Source organism: Taurulus bubalis, assembly GCF_910589615.1.
Source record: "Taurulus bubalis genome assembly, chromosome: 3".
Taxonomy (NCBI): Eukaryota; Metazoa; Chordata; class Actinopteri; order Perciformes; family Cottidae; genus Taurulus; species Taurulus bubalis.
This window is the reverse complement of record NC_136591.1, coordinates 37,221,021-37,232,677: the sequence shown is the minus strand read 5'-3', so window position 1 is coordinate 37,232,677 and position 11,657 is coordinate 37,221,021. Positions and strand designations below refer to the sequence as shown.

General features: G+C 43.1%; 1 protein-coding gene across 1 annotated transcript in view; it reads right to left on the bottom strand.

The window, feature by feature from the left end:
* Window positions 1-8,319: 8,319 nt before the first annotated feature.
* Window positions 8,320-11,657, bottom strand: part of exoc6b (exocyst complex component 6B) — a gene marked incomplete at its 5' end in the record, with an annotated part of 76,605 nt that continues 73,267 nt past the window's right edge. The window contains 1 exon segment of the mRNA XM_079215298.1: window positions 8,320-10,410. Within this exon segment, the coding sequence (XP_079071424.1) occupies window positions 10,284-10,410 (127 nt within the window). The 3' untranslated portion in view covers window positions 8,320-10,283.

The following is an 11,657-nucleotide window of genomic DNA, read 5'->3' as shown; positions in this document are numbered from 1 at the left end:
TTTTTTATTTCTTTTATTTTATAGTCTTGTTTGTTTGTTTTGGGGAGGAGGGGGCGTGGCCTGTCCTGCCCGCCGTGTGAAGCGATACCACCGTATAGAAACTCTGTGTTGCCTTCAAACACGGAAAGCTACTGAGAGGAACTTCTACTCATGAAACAGTCTCGATTTAACACCGATGTGTCTTAGGACCTACAGAAGTACACAAGAGAAGAAGAGAGAAGACATTTCTGTCTGGGTGTTCTTAACGCGGCGCAAGATACAAGATCCTCCTGTAAGAGTATGGAAGCTCATTACCGCCAGGAAAAGAAAAGACAAAAAGAGATAAGAAAGTCATAATCATGAGCTCAAAAGTCGAAATTATGAGAAAGAAAGTCATAATTATGAGAAAGAAAGTCAAAATTATGAGAAAGAAAGTCAAAATTATGAGATAAAAGTCAAAATTATGAGAAAGAAAGTCAAAATTATGAGATAAAAGTCAAAATTATGAGATAAAAGTCCAAATTATGAGAAAGAAAGTCAAAATTATGAGATAAAAGTCAAAATTATGAGATAAAAGTCAAAATTATGAGAAAGAAAGTCAAAATTATGAGATAAAAGTCAAAATTATGAGATAAAAGTCAAAATTATGAGAAAGAAAGTCAAAATTATGAGATAGAAAGTCATAATTATGAGACAGAAAATCATATTTATGAGAAAGAAAGTCTAAATTATGAGATAGAAAGTTGAAATTATGAGATAATTATGACTTTTTATCTCATAATTTCCATGTTATTTTTGTATTTAACTGGTGGAAATGGGCTCATAATAGAGAACAATAAATATGTATATCATTGACGTATGATCAGTGATGCATCACTGATCATACGTCAATGATATACATATATAACTACTTCATACCTCACAGTGGTACTAGTACTCACAGTGGTACTAGTACTCACAGTGGTACTAGTACTCACAGTGGTACTTTATACCTCACAGTGGTACTAGTACTCACAGTGGTACTAGTACACACAGTGGTACTAGTACTCACAGTGGTACTAGTACTCACAGTGGTACTAGTACACACAGTGGTACTAGTACTCACAGTGGTACTAGTACTCACAGTGGTACTAGTGAGTGGTACTAGTACCACTGTGAGTACTAGTACCACTGTGAGTACTAGTACCACTGTGAGTACTAGTCACACACACAGTGGTACTAGTACTCACAGTGGTACTAGTACACACAGTGGTACTAGTACTCACAGTGGTACTTGTACACACAGTGGTACTAGTACACACAGTGGTAGTTGTACACACAGTGGTACTTGTACTCACAGTGGTACTAGTACTCACAGTGGTACTAGTACACACAGTGGTACTAGTACTCACAGTGGTACTAGTACTCACAGTGGTACTAGTACACACAGTGGTAGTTGTACACACAGTGGTACTTGTACTCACAGTGGTACTAGTACTCACAGTGGTACTAGTACCACTGTGAGTACTAGTACTTCTAGAGTTCAGTGTCTCTTCAGAGTAAACGGGAAGTGTCTGCCTCGTGGGAATACTGTGATCTCAGAGGATGAGGAGAAAACCTTCAACGAGAAGAACTCTGACTTGCAAAAACAAAGTACAACAAACATGAAATGAAGTTTTTATTATTTACGAGGAACGCTGGCTCCATTTGTTGTGATCGCTGAGTCATTTCACCCAAAAGTAGCTCCTCCTCTGAGAGGAAGCTCCGCCTCCTCAGGGACCAGCACTGGTTTACATTAAGGGAATAAGAGGGGGGGGGGGGGGGGGGGGAGAGGGAGGGGGGGAGAGAGAGAGAGATGGCGAGAGGGAGGGAGGGAGAGAGAGAGGGAGAGGGGGGAGAGGGGGAAAGAGGGAGAGAGGGGGAGAGAGGGAGAGAGAGAGAGAGAGAGGGAGAGGGGGAGAGAGAGGGGGAGAGAGGGAGAGAGGGAGAGGGAGTGAGAGAGAGCGAGAGAGAGGGAGGGAGGGAGAGATGGAGAGGGGGGAGAGGGGGAGAGAGGGAGAGAGGGGGAGAGAGGGAGAGAGGGGGAGAGAGGGAGGGAGAGAGAGAGGGAGAGAGAGAGGGAGGGGGGGAGAGAGAGGGAGGGAGAGAGGGAGGGAGAGGAGGGAGAGGGGGAGAGAGGGAGAGAGGGGGAGAGAGGGAGAGAGGGGGAGAGAGGGAGAGAGGGGGAGAGAGAGGGAGAGAGAGAGGGAGAGAGAGAGGGAGGGGGGGAGAGAGAGAGATGGCGAGAGGGAGGGAGGGAGAGAGAGAGGGAGAGGGGGGAGAGGGGGAGAGAGGGAGAGAGAGAGGGGGAGAGGAGAGAGAGAGGGGGAGAGAGGGAGTGAGAGAGAGAGAGGGAGAGAGAAAGAGAGGGAGAAAGAGAGGGAGAGAGAGAGGGAGAAAGAGGGAGAAAGAGAGGGAGAAAGAGAGGGAAGGGCCACACTGATGAACGTGATAAATAACACCTGAGGCATGGAGAGTCGATCTGAGCTGTCAATCAACCGCAGAAAGAGAGAGAGAGAACTGAGCCATGTTTTCTAATCTCTCTCATCCGCCTTTCGGCCTTCTCCTCTTCTTTTGTGTTTCTTTCCTTCCTTTCCCCGTGAGCTGTGATGAACTCTCATCTCTGTGTGTGTCTGTGTGTGTGTGTGTGTGTGTGTGTGTGTCAGATCTCCTGCTGACAGACACACAGATCGGTGCCAACAAGGCGATGATGCACACATCCCCAAACTATTGGTGTGTGTGTCCAACAACCTATTTCCCACAGACATCATGAGCTAAACACTCGTTTTGCCCTGTGACACACACACACACACACACACACACACACACACACACACACACTAATGTTAATCAGCGGTTTATAGCTAACACATGTAGCATCCGTTTCTCATGATGACACACCGCTGTGAGCTAGAAAACACAGTTCATCAGGTCAACGTGATGTCTGCGTGTGTGTGTGTGTGTGTGTAAGCGGTCAGGTGAGTTCATGGCAATACAATGTGTGTGTGTGTGTGTGTGTGTGTGTGTGCATTTAAAAGGTTCGTTAGTGCCTGCTTTGAGTACGTGTTTGTGTTAATCACGTTTTACGAGTGTTTCTATCGGACTCGTGTGTGAGGAGGAGAATAAAGACATCTGGGCTCATGACTCAGCTGTGTGTGTGTGTGTGTGTGTGTGTGTGTGTGTGTGTGTGTGTTTTCATGCATTCTTACATATTTTAATGTTTACGCCTTGAACTCTCGCTGTGTTTCGCCATAACGCCGCGGGAGGTTTAAACACGTTAGTTACTCCATTTTTTCTTTTTGAAAAGTACAGCGCGAGGGGACACGCCCACTTTTTAGACAGAACAACAAAACAACAACAGGTCTGAACTCTGGGAAAAGTAAAACAAGAGGTCCGAGGTCAAAGGTCGAGGAGCGGGAACATCACATCTGAAAGCAGTTTTTGCTTCGAGGAAACGTTTGTGTCCTTTACACGTTTTGCTCCAAACCCATATTTCCTCCAAAGAAAGGGGGCGTGTCTTCCAAGCGTGTCTTTCCTCGCTTCCTGGTGTTTTCCTTGCTCTCCTTTAAATCATTTAATCCATTTAGGATGTTTGGTTTCGCTCACAGGAAGAATAAACAGGAAGGATTCCAAGCACAAAGAAACACAATGTACTTCATTTACCACGTTGAATCTTTAATAATAAGGATAATTATCATAAAAAAAAGAACATATTGGCATTAAACACGTTTAATCTGTGCTCACAAATGTTTTTATTTCCCAGAAATCAGGACGATAATCAGCTCGTCAGTTTCCCAGCTGTGAAACTAACTCTCTCTCACACACACACACACACACACACACACACACACACACACACACACACACACACACACACACACACATTCTCAAAAGATTCCCCAGAGAGGTCTGTATCAAATCAGATCTAAAATGGCAATTATGGTAATGCCGTCTGACACTTTAATGTTTTTGTAAAATCCAACACACACACACACTCACACACACACTCACACACACTCACACACACACACACACACACACACACACACACACACACAACAAACACAACGATCCCCAAGGCACAGAGCTATCAGGTCCCAGCTATTCCTTAATAATGGGCTCAGAAAAAAAAGAAACAAAAAGGAATACAAATCTGGCAGGGCTTCACACACACACACACACACACACACACACACACACACACACACACACACGCACACACAGTCTTTCAGAGAAGTGGCCGGTCATGCTGCAGCTCTTTTTGAAGAATATTCGTAAAACTCGCTGAAAGAGATGAGGATACAGGAGATGAGGATACAGGAGATGAGGATACAGGAGATGAGGAGACAGGAGATGAGGAGACAGGAGATGAAGAGATAGGAGATGAGGAGATAGGAGATAGGAGATAGGAGATGAGGGATGTTGCGTTTCAGAGAGAGCGTTGCTAACTACGAGCTGAGTCATCATTTCCAGCTGGATGAAATTACATAACTACAACAGTTTTATGCTCAAGTTGTTTGGTTTTGAGACGTTTATCAAAAACAAACTCATCTTTCTTTGTCCTCAAATCCTTTTCTGTTAAAAAAAGAACAGAACTCTGTTTTAAATCTTATCGCTATGTTTCTGTAACCGGAGGGAAGAGTCGGGCGGAAACAAATACATATTAAAAACTGCAACAAAAAGCTATTAAAAGGAAGAAAACGCTAACAATATTTGGGGTTTTATCCCCCCAAAAAAGAAAAGGCAGAGAGGAAAGAGAGTAAGTGAAAGTCACACACACACAGTTGGTGTTTCTGTTACCTTTGACCCCTCTGGCTCATCAATAACCAGGAGGCGAGGAGAAGTGTGTGTGCTGTCTCATTCGTCTTCATTAGACCTCAGTGTCTGTGTGTGTGTGTGTGTGTGTGTGTGTGTGTGTGTGTGTGTGTGTGTGTGTGTGTGTGTGTGTGTGTGTGTGTGTGTGTGTGTGTGTGTGGTCGTCTGCTTGCACACACAGTTGAAGTGAATACACACATGTAGGATTCATCCAATGTGAGGAAACAGACGCTTAAGAAGTGAAAAAAAGGCTTTTATTTTGAAAATATAACAGATGTTTAATTTTTTTTCAAAAAGCATAATTTAGTTCAACACTCGCAGACCCCTAAAGTAAAATTATAGGTGAAGGGACACGTTAGCTAAGGAATAAAGAAAATAAAAGCAGTTGTGATTGCTACTATAGGACATAAAGAAGGAAAGGAAACAAGGAAAGGAGGGATGATTTCTTCCTCTCTTCTTTCACCTGCCTTCGATGTGTGATGAGAGGAAGTTATTCTTGCGTGTCATACAGCGACTTCCTGCTTCTATATATACACTGAGCGTCACACACACACACACACACACACACACACACACACACACACACACACACACACACACACACACACACACACACATCTGATCAGATAGTTTGTGTAGCGGTGAGCTCTGAGAATGAGATGAGATACTTTGGCGATATAGTGTGTGTGTGTGTGTGTGTGTGTGTGTGTGTGTGTGTGTGTGTGTGTGTGTGCGTGTGTGTAATCAATCAGAAATATCACTCTCACTGCATTAAAATGACCGAAATTCATGCACCGTCATCTGGATCCACCCCAAAAACACACTTAGTCCGAGGCGCGCCTTTACGCCACATAATATTTAAATGTGTTTAATCCCGTTTAATAAAAATAAATATCCGGAGCCTCATTAGTGGAGAGATGACAACATTTATTGCCACTTTTGAGCCATACATCTATTTCATACACGGCTTTATCTGGGTTCTAAAGTGTTTGGCTATTAAAAAGACAAAAGACAGCAGAGGAAACGGGAAGATTGTTTTATTGAAGTCTGTGTGTGTGTGTGTGTGTGTGTGTGTGTGTGTGTGTGTGTGTGTGTGTGTGAGAGAAACAGAGATCTGCTTCTTCTCACACTTGCCAGACCTCAGGAATCTGAGACACTCCGCTGTCAGACCAGTAATAATAATGAGATAACACACGGACTGAAGCACGTCTTGTTACACTCAGTGTGTCCAGCAGACAGGAGGGACACACACACACACACACACACACACACACACACACACACACAGATATATATATATTTATATGTTAAGAAAATATGAGTCCACCACCAACCTTCATTTCATATCTGCTTTATTATACATGTATATGTTTTATTGTCTTTATTTATTGCCACACAAATCAGCACATTCTCATTCTTCTATGTGTGTGTGTGTGTGTGTGTGTGTGTGTGTGTGTGTGTGTGTGTGTGTGTGTGTCTGGTTCTGAAATCATGTGAGAATAAAAGGTGAAAACATTGTCGAGGGGCGACTCCTCATCCAACTCATGAACTCAGATTAAACAATATTTATAAATGTGTAACGCCAGACAATGCTCTCATTTATCGAAAGTGCAGGAGCTGAAAAATAGATTTAAAAAAACTAAGTCTGCTCGTTATATGAATTTTGGTTTAAAGATCATCAAACATGCGTCTCATATCCACTTTATTAAAAGCATATTCTTGTCTTGACGGCTGTAATATGAACGTGCTGCACAAGCTGAACTCTTAATGAATGTTTTACAACATACTAAACTAACATGTTCATGACATTTCATACTATAAACATGACATTCTATTCTTCAGCATTTTTTATGACATATTAAACTATGACTTTCACTGTAGATTATTACGACATTTTGACATGCTAGTAGTAATGTTATGACTTTTTCTGCAAGTTAAACTATATTTTTTTCGACTTCTTATTTCTTTTTTTGGAGGCAGTTGCAGGTCTTTTAACGATATTGAATTAAACAACTTTGTTCTCCAACATGTCTCTTCTTCCACGTCTCTGACTGTTATTTTATAATTTTTGACATTTAATAAGATGCTTTACTTTGAATTTTTAAATCATTATTTAAGGTAAACAATACTATGACGTTTTTTTATGATATAACAGGAGTATTTCATCACTTTTTCTGACATTTTTACGATATTTATTTTTAATGGCATTTCAAGCATAAATAGAATTCCATGGAAATGGAAAGACACTTATTACTTCTGTAATAAAGGCAGAACTGTGATGCCACGGTTGTTTTTATTTCTTTTAATTCACAGCTTCATCGTCTCGTCTGCTTGTTTCATTCTAACTTCATGAACACATGAAACACCATCACTTCCACTTCACCTTCACAGTTACCTAAAAACAGATTGATGACTAAACACTGCAGCTCTCATGAGCTGGAGCCGCTCCTCTGTGGTTATCGTTATGAATAATCTGCGCATGAATGTTTCCAGAGAATTAAAACTGGAAATGTGAACAGAAGGGCGTTCAGAAAGTTCTGAAAAGGCAAAAGAATACCAAAAAAAAGAGAGGAAACGGAGAGAGAGAGGGAGGCTTTTGGGAGGCATCCCTAATCTTTGAGCGCTCCATTGCTTCTCTATGGACTGCTGGGAACACACACACACACACACACACACACACACACACAAGCCTGGAGCATGCAGAGAGTTTGTGTTGCTTTGGATTTGAGTCACTACCCTCCAGTGAACTCTCACAAACACACACACACACACCTCCCACCTGCAGCGCCAACACACACACACACACACACACACACACACACACACACACACACACACACACACTATTTGTTAATCACATCCCTCACAGCAGAAACTCCTTCTGTCCGACAGGTCAAAGGTCACAAAGATGAGTTTGGAAGGCGAAACAAAAACAGCTCGTCTGGTTATGAAAGAATGATTACATACAATAAAAAGAAAGAATATATATATATATATATATATATATATATATATATATATATATATATATATATATATATATAATGATAATAATCAGTGAACAAATGTTAAATATATTCCCAAATATGTGAAACTAATCATTTAAAATTTTGAAAAATATATTTAGGAGACGAGGTCGTCACCAAATTTAAGAGGAAAAGGTTCCTCATGTATTTGAGCGCTTTAGTTACTTTGTAACTTTGAGATTAACTTCAAAGCAGAAATGAAATACATGAAGTTCTTATGGATTAGTACTTTTCTCTGAATAAGTACTTTTGATACTTAAATAAATAAAGTTATGTTTGAGAGAAGAAATAACACTTAAATACTACAAACTGTGGCGGCAACAAATTTAATCACTTTTCATACATTTATGTTTTATGAATATACTTTATGTTCTATATGTTATGTTAACAAGATGATAGGAGATAAGTTATGGGAACATAAACATGACATCCGATACACCTTGAAACGGCGGAAGAAACTCAAATAAAAGTCGGGACAAAATATTCTCAACAGTTTTATTTTTTTATTCCATATTTGACATTTTTTGCAACACAATTAGTATTTTTTTAAACTTTAGTTTCATTCGTTAGTGGTTTAGTACGACAGCGTGTGCAGTGCTTCTGTCTCAGTAAAGATGTCTGCTCACAAAAAAATACAAAACAGCAGCAGCAGCAACTGAAGTGGGAGGAGTCTGGAACAAGTGGGAGGAGTCTAGAACCAAGTGAGAGGAGTCTAAACACCAGTGGGAGGAGTCCATAAACCAGTGGGAGGAGTCTGGAACCTGTGGGAGGAGTCTATAACTCAGTGGGAGGGGTCCAGCACAAGTGGGAGGAGTCCAAATGCCAGTGGGAGGAGTCTAGAAGTGTTACTTCTACAAACTTGAGGGGATCAGATGTGAATTTTTTTTATTTGACTGAGAAATTTGATCGAATGCCATTTTGTTTGATAGTTTCCCACCTTCTCCTTTTAGAACAAATTCTATTCAGTTTACTTAGAATTTACTGAAAACAAATATACTTTCAAACTACTACAAAATAAAAGCCTCCAAACACCAGAGTGCTGCTGCTTCATTGGCAGGAAAAAAAGAAAAAAAAATACAGCAAAAGGCACATTTCATAACGACGGCCCCGTTCCCTCACCTTCACCTACAAATGATACACAGCTAAGGATGGATGAAAAAAACACTCACACCTGCATTACACACACACACACACACACCTAATGTCACAGTGCCGGCATGCACGAGTGAACACGAAAAAAAACCGCACAAATCATCTTTCAGTAAAACAAACGTGGAAGACTTAAATTCCCTTCTGACTCACACTGGAGGTTTGAATCCCTTTTTATAAACCGCAAAGATCCACACACACAGAATGCTGTGGCTTCCTAGTATTGCACCCAAATTTAAGAAGAAGAAAAAAAGCAACACAAAAAAGCGAAAAATACCAATATCAGCTTAAAAAATACTAAATTAATCTATAGTGTAAATGTATTTTGTGCTGTGCTCCAACTACGCACACACATTATGTGGCATCTGTTCGACTGAAAGCGTGTGTGTGCTCGGCGTTTCTATACAAATTAGTCTTTTTACTAAAACTATGTAGCGGTTGCCAGGTTGGGTCATTATCCCACTCTTTAAGACCCAATTATTTATACATGTAGAGTAGATAATGCTCAGGCAACAAAACCCTCCACCGATCACATTTCTACTGCAAGCGGAGCAACGGGTTGCCATGTTTGGACGACATTCCCCCTTTTCAAATTCCCGAGCGCTCGCTGTGCTTTCAGGCGTGAAGAAGAGGGACGACGGTTGCCAGATCTGAGCAGAGTCACGACCATTCAAGTGTACGCAGGTGGTTTGTCAAGAGGGAAATGGGGTTGCCATGTTGTGGGGAATATACCCCCTTTTTAGACAATAACTTTCCGTTCATTCGCCGCTAATATAATTGTATTTACTTTTCTCCCCCAGACTTGATCTTGATCTCAGTGCTTTACTGACATTCATTACGTTCTGTCATTGTGTCTCAGTGAGCGACGTGGAAGACATTAAAGGTCGTCTGCAACACTGTGAAAAAATATATATACGAGATGAGACGCCTCAATTTTAGGAAACGGGAAGCTTGAAGTAGAAAGAAGGAACAAAGTTCTGATGAAAAGCCGTCGTAGATTCCCAGAAACTACTGAGACTAGCAGCCAAATTAAAATGACATTTAAGATGAGGTTCCTTTTTTTTTTGTCAACAAATTCCACGAAAAAAAAAAAAAAAAACGAACGGACGAGATGATCATTTGTAATATTCTCCCAGCAGCCATTCAGCTTCCCCGGTAGAGTGTGAGAGCTGCTCTACGGGGACGAGGTCCAGACGTGCGACTCGTGAACTCTTCCGTGTTTCAGTCAAGTGGAACCCGACATGTCACATGACTTCAGGTCTGCTAACCCGTGACCGGCCAATCGGGCGCTCCGCTCTAGGTGTGGTGCTGAGAGATGAGGCTGCGCAGCTGCTTGATGATGGCGTCGATGAGCTTCTGCCGGTCCCGGTCCGTCTTCCTGAACTGGGCGAAGACGTTGTTCTTCCGGCTCGTCTCCCTCATTCTGGAGGGGAGGTGGGGGGAGGGAGAGAGAGAGGGCCAGGGAGAGAGGGAGAGAGAGAGGGCGAGGGAGAGAGGGAGAGAAGGAGACAGGGAGGGAGAGAGAGAGGGAGAGAGAGAGATAGGGAGGGGGGAGAGGGAGAGATAGGGAGGGAGAGAGAGAGGGCGAGAGGGAGAGAGAGAGATAGGGAGGGGGAGAGGGAGAGAGAGATAGGGAGGGAGAGAGGGAGAGAGAGAGATAGGGAGGGGGGAGAGAGAGGGAGAGAAGGAGACAGGGAGGGAGAGAGAGAGGGAGAGAGAGAGAGATAGGGAGGGGGAGAGGGAGAGATAGGGAGGGAGAGAGAGAGGGCGAGAGGGAGAGAGAGAGATGGGGAGGGGGAGAGGGAGAGAGAGATAGGGAGGGAGAGAGAGGGGGAGAGGGAGAGAGAGATAGGGAGGGAGAGAGAGAGGGCGAGGGAGAGAGGGAGAGAGAGAGAGATAGGGAGGGGGGAGAGAGAGGGAGAGAAGGAGATAGGGAGGGAGAGAGAGAGGGCGAGGGAGAGAGAGAGAGAGATAGGGAGGGGGGAGAGGGAGAGAGAGGGAGAGAAGGAGATAGGGAGGGGGAGAGGGAGAGATAGAGGGAGGGAGAGAAAGGGGAGAGATGGAGAGAGAGGGGGGGGAGAGAGAGAGATGGAGAGCGAGAGAGGAGAGAGAGGGAGAAACAGGGCGAGAGGGGGAGAGAGAGAGGGCGAGAGGGGGAGAGAGAGAGGGAGAGAGAGAGAGATGGAGAGCGAGAGAGGAGAGAGAGGGAGAGAGGGAGGGAAGGAAGAGAGGGAGAAGGAGAGAGAGATAGAGGGAGAGCGAGAGGGAGAGCGAAAGATAGGGAGGAGAGGGATAGAGAGGGAGAGAAGAGATAGGGAGGGAGAGAGGGAGGGGGATAGAGAAGGAGAGAGGGAGAGAAAGGGGAGAGGGAGAAAGAGAGATGGAGAGAGAGAGAGGGAGACAGGGAGAGAGAGGGAGAGATGGAGAGAGAGAGGGGGAGATGGAGAGAGAGAGGAAGGGAGAGATGCAGAGAAGGAGAGGGAGATAGAGAGAGAGAGAGAATACAAAAAGACATGAACGGAGGAAGTGAAAGGATAAAAAGGGGTGAAAACAAAAAGGTACGAAGTCGGGAAAAAATAAGAAACAGGAAGAAGATGAGAGGAAAGGTGGATTATAAAAAAGAGAAAGAAGAAATCAGTGAGTTTAAAGACAAAGAACGGTTTCAGTGTT